At 41.8% G+C, this 22,130-nt stretch overlaps 1 protein-coding gene across 2 annotated transcripts in view; it reads left to right on the top strand.

The window, feature by feature from the left end:
- The window catches only part of ldah (lipid droplet associated hydrolase), a 344,701-nt gene that overhangs the window by 16,012 nt on the left and 306,559 nt on the right, over positions 1–22,130 (top strand). The window contains exon 2 of one of the 2 annotated variants that reach the window (XM_078541547.1): positions 4,905–5,069. In XM_078541547.1, the coding sequence (XP_078397673.1) occupies positions 4,913–5,069 (157 nt within the window). In that variant the 5' untranslated portion in view covers positions 4,905–4,912. Of the gene's footprint in view, positions 1–4,904; positions 5,070–22,130 lie in introns of those variants that run through there. The other variant, XM_078541548.1, reaches the window with a different exon arrangement.

Here is a 22,130-nt window from a genome sequence, read left to right as displayed (position 1 = left end):
CATTACCATTTTTTTCAGACTGATGAGAGTTTTCTGTACTTAATCGTTTTCTTTATTACCCCTGTGATCGGGACTTCATTCATTCCAAATTAGTGCTCGTTTTGCTGGATGAAGTGAACATGGAGTTTTAATCCAGCTCCTTATGGACTGGAGCACACATCAAAAGTTACTTACTCCAGCACTTATTTTTACTGATGGGCATCACGCTGCCTCAGAGTCAGAAATGGAACCATGGGGAGAATGCTCATACATTTTGCAAGTGGAACAGCTGGAGCTCTGAACTGCACTTAATTAGACCCAGTAAAAGTGCTTGTGCTCAACAAGTAAAGTAAACCACTGAGCAGTGATGTACACCCTATTTTGGATGAGAACCTAAAAGCCTTTTTAGAGGGATTATTTTATTTTAAATACATTATGCAAACTTGGGTATTTATCACAACATAAAACTAAAATACCACAGATTCTGGAAAACTGAAATAAAAACAAAATGCTGCAAGTACTCAACAGGTCGGGCAGCATCTGCGGAGAGAGTTAAGTTTCAGGTGAATGACCTTTCATCAGAGCTCCAGATGAAAGGCCATCGACCTGAAACGTTAATTATTTTTCTCTCCAGAGATGCTGCCTGACATGCTGAGTATTTCCAGCATTTTTTTGTTTCTATTTTATATTGGGTATTTACCATATTGTTTAAGGACAGCTACTTTAGGACAAAGCTTAGCTCAATTTAAGAACATATAATGGCGTGAGTTCATTTAGTATTCCAGAGGCTAACTTAAATGGATTTACTAACCATCCCTCTCTCCTTAATATGAGGAATAGGGAACTGTACACGTAGGACAATGGCAAGGACTCTGTTTGAGAAGAGCAGCAAAAGACAAGCTCTAATATTTTGTTCCTTGTCATATAACAATGATCTAGTCAAAACCTGTTCTCACCAATAAGTGATAAAAGTATCAAAATGTGCCATTTGGTTTTTAACTTCACATTTAATGTGTTTATGCTTTAGGGAGTTTCATTAATTAATAATATTCATGTAGCTGGAACATAACAATTAAAATATGATTCTTGCTATTTACAAAATGTTGAGTTGATTCTTCAAATTTAAAACATAAAGGCCTAGATATCAGTTGATGTATTGCAGCCTCCTGCAAGTGTGGGTTAATGGATGCCGAAATTAAAATTCAATTCGCGAGCAGATGTTTGCAGCTCTCTAATGTAAATGAGGCTCGTGGACCAATATTAGGTGTCCCTCAGGCACAGTTCCCTGTGCCCAGTTTGCAGACAATTTCGAGGCCACTGTTTCCAGACAAAACATTGTGTTAACTAGTGAATCTCCCATGATGTTGAATTATAGGCTTGTCATTACGGCTGGTTTACCACTAGTAGTAGATTGCAACTGCACCATCCACCCACTGGTGTTACACCACCCAGAACAAGCTCAATTTTTCTTCATTAAATATTCGCCCCAGCCTCAGGGAATGTGATTATGGCCTTCAATAGGGAGCCTGCCTTTGGGGATACAGTGGCTGAAGAAAAATCCAGTTCCACAGCAACAGGTGAAAAGATCAAGGCACCATGTTCTGAGTTACAGCAATATCTGAGGCTGGTGTTTCCTCAGGGCAGCAAGTCACTAATTTAATGGCTCTTCAGTTGAAGAGTTACTGTCTGAAATCCAAAAAAACTGGAACCCTGCATGTTAGCCCTGAAGGAAGGAGGCAGTCTTGGCAATGAGTGCCACCTCCAGCAGCCCATGCAGAGCTACGCAATGCAAAGAAGTTCACGTCTGCTTCTTTTCAAGTTCTGTCACTGCATTGAACACCATCTGTAATTTATCAACAACAGGCTGGTGGTAGAGAAATATTCTTCATGTCCCTTTCCTCCTTATGCAAGTGTTCCTGTATTCATATATGAATGTATGGGAAAGCAGTGGAAGACTCAGATGATAGGTATTTAATTGCCAGTACCTTTTCTCACCACCGTTAAAGAATACTTCTGGAAAGCTGGATTACATTTCATATGATGGCCATTTCTACTTTTTTCTTAAAGGAGAAATGACCCATAACCAAACATGAAGTACCACCTCATTCTGCCACGCTACAAATTACTAGCTGGGAGACTAGGATTGAAAGGGTACACAATAGTAGCCAGTAAGTTAAAGCACCGTGGACTTGTTTGTCAGGGTTATTTTCAGCGAATGGTTTTTGTCAGGTTCTATCTAGAATGATCTGGGGCAACATGAGGAATACCTCTTCAAAGGAATAGCAAAATGATCTTCAGGTAGTACCTTTGGTGTTTGGAAAAGATCTATACCGGCAGCTCATCTTCTCCTTCTCAAGGGCAATTAGGGATGGGCAATAAATGCTGGCCTAGCCAGCGAAGCCCACGTCCCATGAATGAATTAAAAAAGAACATGTCAGCAAGTGAACGATTTGAACTTATTGCCAGAAGGAGAATGGGAGGACTGTTTGGAACTCAGCTCAGATCTTAGTCAAGTGAAGATGTCCCTTTATAGCTGTACCTGCGGTTTGCAGAACCCAGTTATTTCATGAGTGAAGTGCACCCTTCACAGTTATTGTTGATGGGCTATGGTGATTTAACCCAGCTTTGATGTGCAGATAGGGAGTTTTGCTTTCAAGAAAGTAGGCACAGAAGCTATTCACATTGCTTGTTCAACTTGTCATTTCTGAGGTGGCCCTTCTGATCCTTTTCTTGTGTCCCATGTTACAAAAGAATAGCATACCTTGTTGGAGAGCTTGGGGTAGGGGAAACGGGAACTCTGAGGCCTGAAAGTCTTCGGGAGTTTCCACAAATGCTTGGGTTGGGAGTGGGCTACGCACGCACAATTCAGCATTTTAAGTTCATCGGGTTGAGGACGGGCCCAGCACACCTATGCAAAAAGAAAATGATGCGAAAAGCTGGGTCATGTGACCTAGAAGTGGGTTACCATATCGGAGAAGCATTGCAGGGAGAGGTCCCAAAGTTCAGAAGAGGAGCAGAGAAAGAGGCTCCGAGCAGAGACAGAGCTGCAGCTGGCAGACTTTAAGTGGTGAACGCACAGGAGAAGTACCATCAATCAAAGAGGGCTCAGGAGAGGCCCTGGTGATGGAAGAAGACAGCAGAAGGTTGGTGACTCGGTGCTGTTGGCCGTTGGGGCGAGGGTAGCCCTTTGGAGCAGTAGTATTATGCTTGGTATGGCTGAGGAGCTGATGTTGTGCTTGTGAGCTGGTGCTTATATGTGTACTTGGGAATCCAGGGGAATGGAATCTCGGGAGATGAGATTGAAAGCCTCTGGTCCCCCATAAACAACAAAGGACAAGAACTTGTGTTCATATAATGCCATTAATGTGGCTAAATGACCCAAGCTGCTTCACAGATGTGTAGCCAGACAATATTGACACTGAGCTGAAGGAGGAAAGAGCAGAGACTAAAAACTTGGGCAAGGGGATGTGTTTAAATTAGGGTCTTTAAGCATGAGAGAGAGAGGTGAAGAAATTTAGAGAGAAAATTCCAGAAGGGCTGGACAGCTGAAGGAGCTGTTGTCAATGATAGGGTGCATGCATTTTGGAATGTATTGCAGGCCGGATGTAGTTGGAGCAGTGCAGAACTCTTGGAGTGTTTTCTGTTGGAGAAGGTTAAAGACATGGGGAAAAGAAAAGTCATCTAGGGATTTGAACACTGGTGCAAGCGTTTTATGTCGGAAGCATTTAGGAACTTAAGCCAATGTAGATCAGTGAGCGCAGAGATGATGGATAGGCAACAGGTTTTAAGATGAGCTCAAGTAGGGTCAGATAAAAGCCATGCAAGTGAGTTTTTTTTGGATCAGGGCTCAGTGATAAGCATCTATTTTTCCCCATTTTATTGTGATGTCCATTTGGGACTTCTTGAACATGGATGAAACTCCAGAGGAAAATCTCGCCTAGTATGTGCTTCAACTATGTTAGTTGCATCAGATTACTGCTCCACCTCTGTCATAATGGTCTTTAGAGGGGACAGCACCATTTCTGGAGGAAGTAAAGCTCGAAGACATTACCATTACTTCATTACTCGTGAATTCAATTTACTGGAATGTCACAGTGTTACCAACTCAAGTATTCCAATTTATTAAAAGTGTTTGTTTTTCTACAGCGGTAATTCTTGGGGGTCCAAAATGTTTTTCCACACCATCATCTTCTAAAGACAGAGTTTTTCATAGTTATACAAATATTTTTTCAATTAATGCCAATGTTGTTATGTGACTACAACAAGTAAAGGAAAGGGGGCAGCATTTTTTAAATAGTTCAAAGATTGTGTACTTCTTAAAAAATACTTTAAATGCATGGTAACCAGAGTTGAATAACAAACCTGACCTTTAAATTATATCATTATTATCAGCATTGTACAACATAGCGCACAGAATTATTGCAAACATCCCTTGAGGAAAACAGCCCAAATGTTTCTTTCGTTGCATAGTTGTTCTCCTTACTTTGCCAGAGAATGGAAAGATGAAAGTTTCTCCTCTCTTTTAAAAGGAACAATGTCACTGCAGCTATTAACATTTTTTAAAATGTATATTTTTTAAAATCTTAAATCATTTCAATATGATTCTTCAGTTGGCTTGCACTTTTCCTGTTGTGGTAGCAATCTCCATGCAGCTGTGCAATTTAGGCGGCTTTAAGCTTTGAACCTAGGTTTGGCATCCAATTTTAAGTTGCACCATCCATTGGATGGTTGGAAGTATGCCTGGATCTGTTGGGCTTCACACAATCATAATTTATGACCTTTGTAGCGTTTCAGATATTAGATGTGGTTTGATGTTAATCATAAAAAAACTAACCCCACCCCCCCACTCCAAACAGAACATACTGACTGCATTGTTGTATTGCTGTGCATTTTATTTTGATAGTTGTAAATTTTGTTTTGGTTAGCTTCCAGTATGAAAATGCGATGTATTGAAGAAGAAGCATTAGGCCAAGAAGAATTCCTTTATTGCTGTGGGGCTGCTACTCAGCTGCTAAAGTTTGGATCCCTTGATTGTTGGCTGAAAGGTGGATCAAGTAATTCTTCCAAGGTGTTATTCCTCATTATTCCAGGTAAGGAATCCAAAGTATTGGTTTTTTAAAACCCAAATAAAAAATCAGAGGTGTTTTCAAATCCTTTGTCAACATGAGTATACCATAAACTTATTTATAATGAATTTGACCTATTGTGTCAGGACCCGATTGACACAACTTCAGTTTAATTCAGTTGCTAATATTTATAATTGATCATAACATTGAACGAAAAAAATGCCTGGGTCCAGTATGATATTTATGTTTTTCAGAGCAATGAATTTCCATTGCCCCTATCTTGAGTCTACATTGTGACAATTTGTATTATAGAAATTTTACATTACAATTTCACATCTTTCACCACATATTGTGGAGTTTCACATTAGTGTAAATACACCCCTTTCCAGCTCACCCCGCAAAAACTGTTCAAGAAGGAACTATAAGTCATCATTGCTCATTAGTGTTGCAATGGAAAGTGTGAACACCAAAAGTATTTTACTTCCTCTTACAGATTTAATGCATGCTGAGGTTTGCATTCTGATGTTCATAGTATATAGATTATTCCAGGGACACTGTCAGCAGGAACATTTAGTTTAAAAGTGCAGAAAGCCTAAATTCTTAGAACGAGTTAAATCATCCAATGGCCTGTCCTTCTATTTAAGGGAGGATGTTTGAAAGATTGGTTTCCACTTCTGGTGTAAGCCACATCTAAAAGGTCAAGGATTGGTAAATCTATTTGAATGATAACATCGTTTAGATTTTCAGGGTCAGCTGATTTGCACCTTTATTCACCTAACCAGGTACAGACCGAGTCAACTGCTGGGAACACAGTAACGGTAGGAAAGGAAATTTGTGTGCAGGTGAAATTGAAGGCAATTAAAGAGGTGTCACAATAAGGCAGAAAATTTCTGAAAGTCTCCAGGGACATTAGGTGACTTAATTTGTACTCTTCTTTCTCTCATTCTCTAATTTTCTCCGTCATTTTCATTTTAGCCATTCTTTGCTTTTTTTAATATTCTGTCCAATCTTTTAACCTGCCATTAATATTCACAGAATTGTACACTTTTTCTTCCAATTTGATACTATCTTTAACTTCCTTAGTTAGCCACTGATGATACACTTTCCCTTAGAGCCTTCCTTTCTCACTAGAATGTACCTTTGCTGCGTGTTAGGAAATATCTTCTTAAATGTCTGCCACTACATCTCTACTGACTTATCCCTTAACCTAATTTACCAGTTCACTTTGGCCAGCTCTGTCTTCATTCCTTCATAATTGCCCTCATTTAAGTTCAAACTACTAGTCTTAGACCTAGTCTTCCCTCCCTCGAACTGAATGTGAAATTTAGTTATGTTATTATCACTGCTACCTTGGGGTGCATTTACTATGAAGTCATTAATTAATCCTGCACATTATCAGATCTAGAATAGTCTGCTCTCTTGTTGGCTCTAGTACGTGCTGCCCTAAGAAATTATCGCAAAACACTCCATGAACTCACCTTCCAGCTACCTTTGCCAATCTGATTCACCCAATCTAAATGTAGATTAAAATCATCCATGATTATTGCCATATCGTTCTCACAAGCCTCCATTCTGTATACTCCATCCTACAGTGTGGTTACTGTTAGGGGGCCTATAAACAACTCCCACAAGTGACTTCATTTGCTATTTCTTATCTCTACTCAAACTGATTCTACAACTTTAGAACTAAGCTCACCTCTCTCTTTTGTACTAATGTCATCCATAATTAACAGAACTACCTCTCCACCTTTTCCAGCTTCCTGTCCTTCCGAAATGTCATGTACCCATGAATATTCAGGTTCCACCCTTTGTCATCTTGCAACCATATCACAGTAACGGCTAACAGATCATATATATTTATTTCTATTTGAGCTGTCAGTTCATCAGTTTTGTTATGAATGCTACGTGCATTCAGATATAGAGCCTTTAAATCCGTCTTTTTACCATTTTTGCAAACTCTAGCTTTATCTGCTGGTGCACTCTTAAATTTGTATGCTCTGCCCCTTCCTGCCATACTCTGATTATCACTTCTCTTATTGCTACCTTGCTCTCTTGCCTTGTCTTCTCTCTTCAACTGATCAAATCTTCCCACACTTAATTCCTTGCCTCTAATATTTAGTTTAAAGCCCTCTCTACTGCCCTAGTTATACAACTCGCAAGAACACTGGTCCCAGCACAGTTCAGGTGAAGATCATCTCAATGGTACAGCTCCCACTTTCCCCAGCACTGATGACAGTGCCTCATGAATCAAAACCCATTTCTCCCACACCAACCTTTGAGCCACACAGTCAACCCTCTTTTATTGATCCTATGCCAAATTGCTCATGGCTCAGGTAATAATCTAGAGATTATTACCTTTGAGGTTCTGCTTTTTAATTTAGCCCCTAGCTCTTCATACTTCCTATGCAGAACCTCTTCCCATTCCTACCTATGTCATTGGCACCTACATGGACCACAACCACTGGATCCTCACCCTCCAATTGCAAGTTTCTCTCCAGGCCAGAGCAGATGCCCTGAACCCTGGCACCAGGCAGGCAACACAACCTTCTGGAGTCTTGCCTTCGGCTGCAGAGAACTGTGTTTATCCCCCTGACTATACTGTCCCCTACTACCACTACATTCCCATTTACTCCGCTTCATCATCCTCCCCCCAAATTTGATTGGCCTTGTGTACCATGATGAACCCTGCTGCCCTCATCCTTATCCATACAGGTTACAAGCACCTTAAACCTGTTGGACAGTTGCAAAAGCTGAGGCTCCTCCTCTTCTAACTTCTGTGTTCCCATACCTGCCTCACTCGCAGTCACATCCTCTGACCAAATCAGAAGACCCTATCCTAAGGGATGTGACTGCCTCCTATCCAAGTAACTTTCCCCCTCCCTAATGTGTCTCAGTGTCTGCAGCTCGGCCTTCAGCTCAATGATTCTGAGCCGAAGCTCCTCAAGCCGCAGACAGTTATCGCAGACGTAATTGCTCTGGACACATCGAGGTCCAGGAGCACCCACATTCTGCAGTCAAAACACATAACCTGACCTGCCATGTTTATTGTGTGTTAATTAATTTATTTTTCTTAATTAATTTAGAATTAATAAACACTGCTACTCCCAATAACCTTTCCTACAACTAGTAAACCCTACTACAACTAATAAAACCTTACAATTACTAACAAATTACACACGTTTTGAAGATAAACGAACAAAATATTCACCAACCAATCACTTCTGTTTTCCTCTGAATTCACACTTTGATTTCTCTCAGAACACGGCCGCTCCGCCCTGGAGCCACAGACTGGATTGGATGATTCGTGTAGGTGCTGCTGACGGCCTCTGGGTCTTCTTTTTGTCTGCTCTTCTAGGTGCTGCTGACTGCTTCTTTTCACCCGCTGTTCCAGGTGATGCTAACTGACTCCAAGTCCTCTTATTGCCCACTCTTCTAGTGCTGCTGCCTACCTTCTGGCCCCCTTTACAACCGCACACAAGATCACAGTTACACAATTGAGGTTAGTCTTACAAAACATTCCCCCAAAGACTCTCTACTTGGTCAAACCCACAAGAAAATACCTTCCATGCAACATATGCTTATAGATGTCCACTATGAAATCAGTAATATTACACAAGGCAAACTGCTGTAGCTTCAGTAAAGGCGTACCACATGACCTTTACTGTCTTCCACTCTGCGATGGAATCCACTTCAGAATAAAACTGCATGCTGCAGCCCAAGACTTTTCTGGCTTGACTGGATGCTTAATTCAAACTACATCTGCTCCTAGCCCAGAGCTCCATCTATAGCTCCACAGCTCAAACAGCTCCAGCTATCTCCACCTATCTCCATTGCTCCAGCTCAACAGCAACTCTAAAATACCTTTTTCCCCTTTCAACTTAGTTCCATTGTTCTCACACCTCTTTGAAACTTAGACCCTTCCAAGTATAAGATCTTTCATGTTTCCATTTTGTCTTTGCAATAAAAGATAATATCCCCACTACTCCTTACCTATGGAACTCCTGCAAGATGCAAACATGTTGCTTGTTACCTCTGACTCCCCTTTAATACTCAAACAAACAAACTTTCAACTTATCTAAAAAAAATACAGATGTTAGATATAACCTATTTACTTGTACCTCAAACTTAACATCGCTATCCCTTTTCATGCTTCAAACCCCCCAGACAAATGACCCCTATCAAACTCTGCCCAGCTTATTTAAATTTCACACACACGCACACACCAAGCCGTCTTTACGGAATAACAAGTGCCGCTGACTATTGCCAGGTCCTCCTTTTGCTACTCTTCCCTTTTGCCCCCACATCCCTCCCCGTCTGTAACACCATGTCATCGTTATGATACATGTTAGCAGGTGCCCTCATAGCAGATGGTGTAGCTTCACAATTAGCTCTGCAAACCCAGCCCTGTGAAAACATTTTCCCACAGTTATTGGACCTGAATGCAACAATGCTTGCAAATGTGGTTGTTGACATTTTGTGGGTGCAGCTGATAAAACTTTGCTGGCTTATATGGTATCACATTAAGTATATTGTGCTATGATTGGGATGCATCTGAGAAGCAATCCAGCATTGCAATCTGAACTTCATTTATACCTGTGACATTGAGCCTGCTGTCATTGTGAATTGGAGGCTCCACTTGCACTAATGATCTGCAAAAATGGGCCTGGCCTCTTCTGTATGCAGAAGCAGGTGAGCACAGACCATCTCTTCTGACTCAGTCTGCCTGCCATACCTCTGAAGAAGAGCCATAAGGACTCGAAACGTTAACTCTGTCTTTCTCTCCACAGATGCTGTTAGACCTGCTGAGTTTTTCCAGCATTTTCTGTTTTTGTTTCAGATTTCCAGCACCCGCAGTATTTTGCTTTTATTTTTGCTTATATCTTTGTGGTTACTCCTTATCTCAGCATTTCACATTGTTAGATTCTCATTGGGAAACACATTGATGGTTATAAATGTGTGGCAGAAAATATATATAAACATAAATATAGCTTCAAAGCCTCATGCGAACATATGTACCATGGGGTGAAAATAATTTAAAAGTGATCTAGCAATGGCCTCTAACAGCATAAGTTATTTCTTAGTGTTCTTGCTTGTGCTGCTTATCTTTTGGTAGTTTTAAATGATGAATTATATTGAACTTTGATGTGCCTTAGTGCTGACTCAGCATTGAGTCCTGCATTATTTCATAGATCTGTCTGCTTTGTTGGAACTGAATGCTAAGCCTGGAAGTGTTTGTTAAGAACTAGCAGGGCAGAGATTGGTGACCATAAGACATAAGAGCAGAAGTAGGCCATTCGGCCCATCGAGTCTGCTCCGCCATTCAATGAGATCATGGCTTATCTGATAATCCTCAATTCCACTTTTCTGCCTTTTCCCCACAACCCTTGATTCCCTTACTGATTAAAAATCAGTCTATCTCAGCCTTGAATATACTTAACGACCCAACTTCTACAGCCCTCTACAGTAAAGAATTCCACAGATTCACCACCCTCTGAGAGAAGAAATTCCTCCTCATCTCTGTTTGAAATGGGCAAACCCCTTACTCTGAGATTATGCCCTCTGGCCCTAGACCCTCCCACAAAGGAGAAACAACCTCTCAGCATCTACCCTGTTAAGTCCCCGAAGAATCATATACATTTCAATTAGGTCGCCTCTCATCCTTTGAAATTCCAATGAGTACATGCCCAACCTACTCAGCCTCTCCTCATAAGAAAATCCCTCCATACTCGGGATCAACCTAGTGAACCTTCTTTGGACTGCCTCTAATACCAGTACACCTTTCATTAGATAAGGGGACCAAAATTGTTCAGAGTATTCTAGGTGTGGCCTAACTAGTGCCTTGTACAGTTTTAGCAAGACTTCCATATTTTTATACCCCATTCCCTTTGAAATGAAGGCCAACATTCCATTTGGGTTTCCTATTACCTGTTGAAATTGTATGTTAGCTTTTTGGGATTCATGCGCAAGGACACCCAAATCCCTCTGTGCTGTAGCCTTCTGCAGTCTTTCTCCATTTAAATAATATTCAGCTCCTCCATTCTTCCTGCCAAAGTGCATAACCTCACATTTTCCCACATTATATTCCATCAGCCAGGTTTTTGCCCACTCACTTAACCTGTCTTTATCCCTCTGTAGACTCCTTGTGTCATCCTCACCACTTGCCTTCCCACCTTTTTTGTCATCTGCAAACTTGGCGATAGTACATTCACTTCCCTCATCCAAGTCATTAATGTATATTGCAAATAATTGTGGCCCCAGCACTGATCCCTGTGGCACTCCACTTGTTACAGGTTGCCATCCTGAAAATGCCCCCCTTATCTCAGCTCTCTATTTTCTATTAGTTAGCCAATCCTCTATCCATGCTAATATACTACCCGAACACCATGGGCTCTTATTAAGTAGCCTTATGCACGGTACCTTATCAAACGCCTTTTGGAATCCCAATACATCATATCTACTGGTTCCCCTTTATCTATCCTGCTTGTTACCTTCTCAAAGAATTCTAATAAATTTGTTAGGCATGATTTCCCCTTCATGAGGCCATGCTTACTCTGCTTGGTTACATTATGTATTTCTAAATGCTCGGCGATTACATCCTTCATAATAGACTCCAACATTTTCCCAATGACAGATGTTAAGCTAATTGGCCTATAGTTACCTATTTTTTTGTCTGTCTCCCTTTTTGAATAAGGGTGTAACATTGGCCATTCTCCATTCCTCTGGGACTTTACCAGTGCATCCACTTTTTTTGTAGCTACTTCCTTTAATATCCTAGGATGCAACCCGTCAGGTCCAGGGGACTTATCGGCCTTTAGCTCTACTAGTTTTCCTAGTACTTGTTCTCTGGTGATAGTTATTGTATTTATTTCCTCCCTCCATTTTGTCCCTTGATTATTTAGTATTTTTGGAATGCTATTAGTACCTTCTACCATGAAGACTGAAGCAAAGTATTTATTCAACTCCTCTGTCATTTCCTAGTTCCACATTATTATTCCCCCAGCCTCATTCTGTAAGGGGCCTATGTTCACTTTGGCCCCTCTCTTTTTTATATATTTAAAGAAGCTCTTACTGTCCATTTTTATAGTACTTGCTAGTTTACCCTCAAAGTTTATTTTCTCCCTTTTTTTTTGTCATCTTTTGTTGGTTTTTAAAACTTGCCCAAACCTCTGGCCTACCACTAATCTTTGTCACATTGTATGTTTTTTCTTTCAATTTGATATTATCCTTATCTCCTTTGGTTAACCGTGGTTGGTTTATCCCCTTCCTTGAATTCTTCTTCCTCACTGGGATATATCTTTGTTGAGAGTCATGAACTATTTTCTTAAACGTCTGCCATTGTTCATCAACTGTCTTTTCTGCTAAACTCCTTTCCCAGCCCACTCCAGCCAACTCTGTCCACATTCCATTGTAATTACCCTTATTTAAGTTTAGCACAGTTGTTTCCGATCCAAATTTCTCACTCTCAAACTGAATGCTAAATTCTACCATATTATGGTCACTAGGGGATCTTTTACTCTGAGATCGTTTATTAAGCCTGCCTCATTATATGTTACCAAAATGGCCTGATCCCTGGTTGGATCCACAACATATAGTTCTAAGAAGCTGTCCTAAATACACTCTATGAATTCTTGCTTGTGCCTACCTCTGCCAATTTGATTTTCCCAATCTATATGAAGATTAAAGTCACCCTTGATTAATGTACTGCCTTTTTACGTGCCCTCATTAGCTCCTGATTTATTCTCTGTCCTACTGTATAGCTACTGTCAGGGGGCCTATCGACTACTCCCACCAGTGTCGTCTTCCCCTTGCTATTTCTTACCTCCACCCATACGGATTCTACATCTTCCGATCCAAGGTCATTTCTTGCTATTGTACTTATTCCACCTTGTACTAACAAAGCTACCCCACCGCCCTTTCCTCCCTGCCTGCCCTTTTGAAAAGTCACATACCTCTGAATATTTAGTCCCCAGCTTTGATCTCCTTGTAACCACGACTCCGTAATGGCTATAAGATCATACCCATTAACCTCTATTTGTGCTGTTAACTTACTTATTTTGTTCCGAACACTACGTGCATTTAAGTACCGAGTACTACATGCATTTAAGTAAAGAGCCTTAATTTTGCCTTTTTACCATTTTTTCCCCCTTTGACCCTATTTTCTGCTGTTTTTTTTAATGTTTGTACACTCTGTCTCTTCCTGTCACACTCTGAGTATCATTACCTAAATAACTACACTGCAAGGCTGCCATATCCTTTTGCTTTGTAAGCCTATGTATCCCTTCCCAGAACTCCCTCCCCCCTCACCCCCACCACCCTCTATTTAGCTTAAAGCCCTCTCCACAGCCCTAGTTATTCGGTTTGCCAGGACACTGGTCCCAGCATGTTTCAAGTGAAGCCCATCCCACCGGAACAGCTCCCTTCTACCTCAGCACTGATGCCAGTGCCCCATGAAACGCATTCCTCCCACACCAATCTCTGAGCCATGTATTTAACTCCTTGGATTAATTTACCCTATGCCAGTCTGTCCGTGGCTCAGGTAGCAATTCCGAGATTATTACCTTTCTTTTTAATTTAGCTCCTAACTGTTCAAATTCTTTCAGCAGAACCTCCTTTCTAGTCCTATCAATGTTGTTGGTACCAACATGGACGACGACAACTGGATCCCTCCCCTCCCACTCCCAAGTTCCTCTCCAGCCCTGTGGAGATGTCCTTAACACTGGCACTGGGCAGGCAACACAGCCTTTGGGTCTCACGCTCACAGCTGCAGAGAACAGTATCTATCCCCCTAATTATACTGTCTCCTAACACTACTATGTTCCTATTTCCTCCCCCCCACTTGAATGGCTCCCTGTACCACAGTGCCGTGGTCAGTTCGCTCATCCTCCCTGCAGTCCCGGCTCTCATCCACACAGCTTGCAAGAACTTTGTAACTGTTGGACAGTTGCAGGGGTCATGGTCCCTGTACCTGCTTCACCTGTGGTCACCCCACCTGCCCCTGATCACAGACCAAATCTGAATTACCTAATCTGAGGGGTGTGACTGCCTCCTGGAGCAAATTTTCCACTTAACTTTCCCCCTCCCTGATGTGGTGCAATGCCTGCAGCTCGGACTCCAGCTCCTTAACTCAGATCCGAAGTTCCTCGAGCTGTAATCACTTGGTACAGATGTTTTCGCTCTGCATCACCTTGGTGTCCAGCAGCTCCACATGCTGCAGCAGCAACACATCACCCAGTCCTGCCATCGCTATGGATTTTATTCAATTTATTAATTAATTTCTCTAGTATCCCCACCCTTTACACTTTTTTATAATTTTTTTTTATACACACCAGTATCGATGTTATACTTAACAAGCTATCTTTAAGAAAAAAAGACTAGAGATCTAAACACAAAAGACCTTGCTTTAACTTTAAAGACTAGAAATACTCACCAATCCTACTCACCAATCAGCTGCTCCCCGTGCCCTTTTCCCTCTAGTGCTCTTTAATGGTCTCTCACTTTTCTCGCACTCTCTCTGCCAAAAACCTCGCTTCTCTCACACTCGCTCCCTGTAAATGACCACGCTGTTTCTCTCTCACTCCCTCGCTGTAAGTAACCACGCTGTTTCTCTCTCACTCTCTCCCTGTAAATGACCACGCTGTTTCTCTCGCACTTGCTCCCTGCAAATGACCACGCTGTTTCTCTCACTGTAAGTGACCACGCTGTTTCTCTCTTAATTGATATCCTCCTGCAGTTTACGGCTATTCTCCTAAGTACTTACTACCCTACCAATTGTAACTGGCCTCCCCATTTCCCTCAGTAGAAATGTAGGAAACGTGACAGCCAATTTGCATGCAGCAAGGTCCCATAAACAGCAATATGATAATAACCAGATATTCTATTTTTTTATGATGTTGATTGAGGACTAAATATTAGCTAGGACACCAGGGATACCTCCCCCGCCCTTCTATTGCAGCCTATCTGAGAGAGCAGACAAGGGCTTGGTTCAACGTCTTATGTGAAAGTTGGCAGCTCTGACAGTGCAGCACTCCCTCAATACTGCACTGGAATGCTAGCCTTGGTTTTTGTGCTCAATTCCTAGTGTTAGTATATTTAAAAAATGAAAATGGAAAACCAACAGCCTGAAATTGAGCATCATTTCAGAATTTACTAAATTGGACAGATAACTATTGTGAAATTTAATAATAAATTAGAAGCAATGGGCCCAAATATTTTGCAAGGATGCTGATCAGATTAAACATTAGTTTTAAGACTTCTAGGTAGCCCAGCAACATCTCACTAGAGTGGATGGTGTATGGTGGACTATATGAGTAGGAAAAGGCTGATCCACAGACATGTATGCTTATTTCTGGCACGTATTACTTTCAGATGTGAGGCTATCCAAAGGGGAGATTGATGGTGACTTACAACAAGTGAGTACTTTAGAAAAGCAAAATACTGCAGATGCTGAAAATCTGAAATAAGAACAAATTGCTGGAAATGTTCAGCAGGTTGCTCAGTATCTGGAGAGCGAAACGGAGTTATTGTTTTGGCCTGTGGCCTTTCACCTGAACTGGGAAGTGTTAGAAATGGGATACGTTTTGAGCAAGTGAAAGAGAGGAGGGTGGGAAATGGAACAAAAGGAAGATCTGTGATAAAGTTGAGGGCAGGAGAGATTAAATGTTGAAAGCTTTCATGGTGCAAGGCCAAACGGCGTGGTAATGGAACAAGTGAAGAAACAGAAGCTGGGTCTCTAGGAGGTGTGAATGACAGGATCCTGCACTATAAGTAAGTACAGTAGCACAGTAATTTTGTTACTGGACTAGCAATCCAGAGACTTGTACTAATGATCCAGAGATATAAGTTCATACCCCACCACAGAAGCTGGGGAATTTAAATTCAACTAATTAAATAAATCTGTAATAAATAGCTAGTACTAGTAATAGTAACCATAAAACTACTGGATTGTCGTAAAAGCTAATGTGGTTCACTAATATCCTTACCTGGCCTGGCCTATAACTGACTCCAGGCCCACACAAATGTGATTGATTCTTAATTGCCCTCTGAAATGGCCGAGCAAGCCACTCAGTTGTGTTCAAGAAGTGTTCACCCTCACTTTCGCAATTAGGGATCAGCAGTAAATACTGGGCTTGCCAGTGACGTTCATATCCTGTGGATGAATTGTTAAAAATCAGAATTCTTAATATTTGATTCTGCTTCTTCCAGCTTTCTCTTTGGTTTGGCAGTTGAAAGGTACATTTGTGTTTATTGACTAATGCCTTGGATCATATTGACCATCATGGTTTTGAGTAGGCAGTTTATTAGATAGCTTTTGCGGGGGAGGCAGTGGCATATTGTTATTGTCACTAGGCTGGTATTCTAGAGACCCAGGGTAATGCTCTGGGGATCCGGGTTCGAATCCCACCACGGCAGATGGTGACATTTGAATTCAGTAAAAATCTGGAATTAAAAAGTCTCATGAAACCATTGTTGATTGTTGTAAAAACCCACCTGGTTCACTAATGTCTTATAGGGAAGGAAACCTGCCGTCCTTACCTGCTCTGGCCTACATGTGACCCCACATAATATGGTTGACTCTTTAAAAAAAAAAGCCCTCTGAACAAGGGACTAAGGGAAATTAGGGATGGGCTTCTGTAGCTTTGTCTATAGGCTGAGAAGATTGCCCTCCAACAATCACAACCATTTTCCTTCCTGCTAGGTATGATTCCGACCAGTGGAGAGTTATCCCCCTGCATTCCATTGACTTCAGTTTTGCTAGGGATCGTTGATACAACAGGTGATCAAATGCTGCCTTCATGTAAAGGGCTGTCACTCTCACCTCACCTCTGGAGTTTGGCCGTTTTGTCCATGCTTGGACCAAGGCTGCATTGAGGTCAGGAGCTGAGGCACCCTGGCAGAACACAAGCTGAGAACCAATGAGCCAGCTACTGCTATGTATGTGCCATTTAATAGCACTGTTGACAGCACCTTCCATCACTTTGCTGATGATCGAGTGTAGACTGATGGGGTGTTAATTGGCCAGATTGGATTTGTCCTGCTTTTTGTGTACATACTTGGGCAATATTTGGGTAGATATCAGTTTTGTAGCTGCACTGGAACAGCTTGGCTCAGGCCACATCTAATTCTGGTGCACAAATCTTCAGTACTACTGCCAAGATGTTGTCAGGCTCCATAACCTTTGCTATGTTCAATGTCTTCAGATGCTTCTTGATATCACATGGAGTAAATCAAATTGGCTGAAGATTGGCATCTGTGATGTGGGGGACCTCCGGAGGAGGCCATGATAGATCATCAAATGATCATTACTGGTTGAAAGACAGTTGCAAATGCTTTGGTCGTGTCTTTTGCACTGATAGGGTGCTGGGCTGCCCCCTCAGTGAGGATGGGGCTATTTGTAGAGCTTCCTTCTCCAGCGAGTTGTTTAATTGTCATCGCCATTCACAATGGGATGTGGCAGGACCGCTTAGCTCTATCATATGCTGACTTCACTGTATAGCATGCATGTAGCCCTGTGTTGTAACTTCACCAGGTTGACACTTCATTTTTAGTTATGCCTGGTGCATCTCCTGGCATGCTCTCCTGCACTTCTCATTGAACCAGGGTTGAACCCCTGGCTTGATGGTAATGGTAGAGTGAGGGAAGTGCCAGGCCATGAGATTACAGATTGTGGTTGAATACAATTCTGCTGCTGCTGATGGTCTACAGCGCCTCATGGACGCTTAGTTTTGAGCTTTTACATCTGTTCTGAATCTATTTCATTTAACACTGTGGTAGTGCCACACAACCTGATGGAGTGTATCTTCAGTGTAAAAATGTGACCTGGTCTCCACAGGGACTGTGCAGTGGTCACTCTTACCAATACTAACATGGACAGATGCATCTGCTACAGGTAGATTGGTGAGGGCGAGGTCAAGTAGGTTTTTCCCTCTTGTTTGGTCTCACCACCTGCCACTCAGCCAGCCTGGCAGATATGCCCTTCAAGCCTGGTCAGTAGTAGCACTACAGAGCCACTCTTGGTGGTGGACATTGAAGTCTCCCACCCAGAGTATATTCTGTGCTCCTGGTATCCTCCGTGCTTCTTCCAAGTTCAGCTTGGAGGAGTATTGATTCATCAGCTGAGCGAGGGCAGTAGTTGGTAATCAGCAGGAGGTTTCAACACATGAGCACAAGAAATAGAAGCTGGAGTAGACCGTATGACTTGTCGAACCTGCTCTGCCATTCAATACGATCATGGGTGAATCTTGGGCGTCAACTCTTTTTCTTCCTGCCCGCTCCACATGTCCCTTAATTCTCTGGTGGAGCATCTATAACCCTCTGGGGTAGAGAATTCCAAAGATGCACAACTCTTTGAGTGAAGTAATTTCTCCTCATCTCAGTCCTAAATGATTGACCCCTTATCCTGAAACTGTGCCCCCGTGTTTTGGACTCCCCAACCAGCAGAAACAATCTCTCAGCGTCTACCCTATCAAGCGCCTTCTGAATTTTGTAAGTCTCAATGAGATCACCTCTCCTTCTTCTAAACTCCAGAGAATATAAACCTAATTTGCTCAGCCTCTCATCAGAAGACAACCCCCTCATCCCAAGGGCCAATTTAGTGATCCTTTGCTGTACCGCCTCCAATGCGTGTATATCCTTTCTTAAATGTGGAGACTAAAACTGCACACAGTACTCCAGATGTGGTCTCACTAAAACCTTGTACAATTGCAGCAACACTTCTTTATTCTTGAACTCCATTCCCCTTGCAATAAAGGCCAACATGCCATTTGTCTTCCTAATTGTTTGCTGCACCTGCATGCTAACTTTCTGCATTCTTTGTACAAGCACACCCAAGTCTCTTTGAACATCAACATTTACAAATTTCACACCTTTTAAAAATATCCTGCCTTTCTATTCGTTTGATCAAAGTGAATAACTTCACGCTTCCCTACATTATACTCCATCTGCTATCTTGTTGCCCACTCACCTAACCTGTCTATATCTCTTTGCAGCCTCACTGTGTCCTTCCCACCTAGATTGATATCATCCGCAAACTTTGATACATTACTTTCTGCCTCTTTATCTCCGTCATTAAAATATATTGTAAATAGCTGAGGCCCCAGCACTGACCCTTGCGGCATTCCACTGTTCACTGCCTGCCAACTTGAAAAAGCCCCATTTATGCCCACTCTCTGCTTTCTATATGTTAACCAATCCTCTATCTGTCCTAAAATGTTACCCCCTATGTCTATGATCCCTTGTGTGGCACATTATCAAATGTCTTTTGGAAATCCAGGTATACGACATCTACTGGTTCCCTTTTATCTATCCTACTAGTTACATCCTCAAAAAACTCTAATAACTTTGTCAAACAGGATTTCCCTTTAGTAAAACCATGTTGACTTGTTCTAATCATACTATGCTTTTCTAAGTGCATTTATAAGACTTCCTTAATAATAGATTGCAGCATTTTCCCAACAATTGATGTTAAGCTAACTGGCCTATAATTCATTGTTTGCTCTCTCCCTCCTTTCTTGAAAAGTGGTGTTACATTTGCCAACTTCCAATCTCGTGGGACCATTCCCGAATCTAAGGAATTTTGAAAAATCATAGCTACAATATCCATTATGTCTGCAGCTAGCCCTTTTAGAACCGTAGTTCCCCCTTCATATCCCTATGTAATTGGCTTTTTTAAGTTTATGGTTCTTCTTTGTGATTGGGGTATGTCGCTTTCAAACCTAACATAGCATTCAATGGGTTTACAATCACTATTTCCCAGTGGATCTTTCTCTACAACATTACTAGTTAGCTCTGCTTCATTACACAATGTTAGACCTAAGATAGCTTTATCCCTAGGGCAGAATTTTGCTCTTGGTGTGCGGGATCGGCGGGCGGGTGGGCGTCAGCGCACCGTGATTTCACGGAGTTGCCTCAGGGAGATAAATATATTGAAAAGATTATTAAACAGCAGAAAAATTTAATGAAACATGTCCCCTCATGTGACTCTGTCACATGAGCAGGGACATATTTTTTAATTAAAAAGTTAAGTTTTTATTTCATTTGTATTTGATTTTGGAAACCTCACCCCGCCCATGGATGAGGTTTTCAAAAAAATGCAAAGGCCGATTGGCCTTTTCGCCTGCCCGTCAACTGTTAGGCTGAACGGGCAGTGAAAAGTTAAGCGCAATTGATAACTTAATGGCCTTAACAGGCCTTTTAATTGTTGGTGGGCGCGCTGCTGGCTCTGGCGCGTGCCTGCCGACCGAACTATCACGCGACTGCACGTTGACGTCGGCGCACTCGGCCGAAGTCATTGCGCGTCATTTCACACTCGGTTGGGTCAGGCGCGTGCCCACCTGCCGAGCTAAATGTCCTGCCCCTAGTCGGTTCCACAATGTATTGCTCCAAGAAACTGTCACAATAACGCTCTACAAGCTCATTTTCTAGCCTACTCTTGCCAATTTGATTGCCCTGGATTATGAAGATTGAAGTCCCCCACAATTATTACACTTCCTTTGTTACAAACACCAATGATTTCTTGTTTAATGTTCTATCCAATGAGATAACTAATGTTAGGTGAAACACTATTCCTACCAGTGTTTTCTGACTCTTGCTATTCCTAATTTCTACCCATACTGATTCTACTTCATGTCCTTATGTGAGTTTTCACTATCAGGGCTACCCCTCCTCCTTTTCCATTCTCTGTCTTTCCAAAATATTGTGTTTGCAGCCTGTGTTTCCCATCCTAGATCATTTTGTAACCATGTCTCAGTAACGGCAATTAAATCTAAATAATTTACCTCTTTATTTATTCTTCCATGGGGTGTGGGCATCGCTGGCAAGGCCAGCATTGGTTGCCAATCCCTAATTGCCCTTGAATTGACCTTGCTAGGTCACTCTAGAGCGCAGTTGAAAGTCAGCCACATTGCTGTGGGTCACATGTAGGTCAGATCAGATAAGGATGGCAGATTTCTTTCCCTAAAGGACATTAGTGAACAATCGATGATAGTTTCATGGTTACCATTACTGAGACTAGCTTTATATTAGATTCTGTGGTGGGATTTGAACCCATGTCCCCAGAGCATTAGCCTGGGTGTCTGGATCACTAGCTCAGCGAAATGACCACTACACCACCATCTTCCCCATTAGTTCATCTATCTGTTTGCAGATGTTTCATGCATTCAGATAAAGAACCTTTAATTTCACTTTTTTTACTTCTATTCCCTGCATTGTCTTATTTGCCAATGTACAATTTTTGTTAAACTTTCTGTCTCTCCCTGTCCCATTCTGCTTGTCTTTATCCACATCACTATACTCTTCTGACACCTCGACCTTTCGCTTTGGATTCCTACACTCTCCCTTCACCCAAACCCTCCCCATACCCCTGTTAGTTTAAAGTCCTCTCCACAGCCCATTTTTGACCTGATGCCAAGAGACTTCATGGAGTCTGAAGTCAATGTTGAGGACCTCCAGGGCAACACCCTCCGACTGTATATCACTTTGCCACCTCTTCTGTTGGCCTGGCTTGCCGATGACGGAGGTGTCTTGGACATTGGCTGTTAGGTATGATTCAGCGAGTGTAACTACATTTTATGTAATGTAACATATGGCTATTATGGCTTTCAGTCTTCCATTAGCAAGAATTCAGCATATCCTTTCATGAAACTAGAAAACAAAACATTTTACTCAAGCTTTGGTTTTAGCCTGTGATTGTAATTCAATCTATCCTATGATCAAGTGCCCATCGTTAGAGCCTGTACAGGCTGCAAACTAATATTTGTGACTTTAATAAAAGGCGAGAAGGTTCATGGATTGGTCTGTAACCATCCTTATAATATTTGGCATATGGTAGGTAATGTTAATAAGTCATCGTAAATTCCTGATGTAATTTCTATTTGCCTCAGGATATTGTAATTTTTTTCAATTTATTCTGAATTGCATGATTCTTAAAACTTCATTATATGATTGCTATGAGAACTGTAGTTCCGTTCCATTTGTATTGTTGTTCACAAGTCAGGAATTATTTTTGTCCCTTAATGGAAACAGAACGAAGGAATATCGAAGTTGATAATGGCATAATAATCTATCGCGTGTTGAATTTTAGCTCCACTG

Source organism: Cetorhinus maximus, chromosome 5 (assembly GCF_964194155.1).
Source record: "Cetorhinus maximus chromosome 5, sCetMax3.hap1.1, whole genome shotgun sequence".
NCBI lineage: Eukaryota > Metazoa > Chordata > Chondrichthyes > Lamniformes > Cetorhinidae > Cetorhinus > Cetorhinus maximus.
Note: the sequence above shows the minus strand (reverse complement) of the source record. Positions and strands in the feature narration are given on the sequence as shown.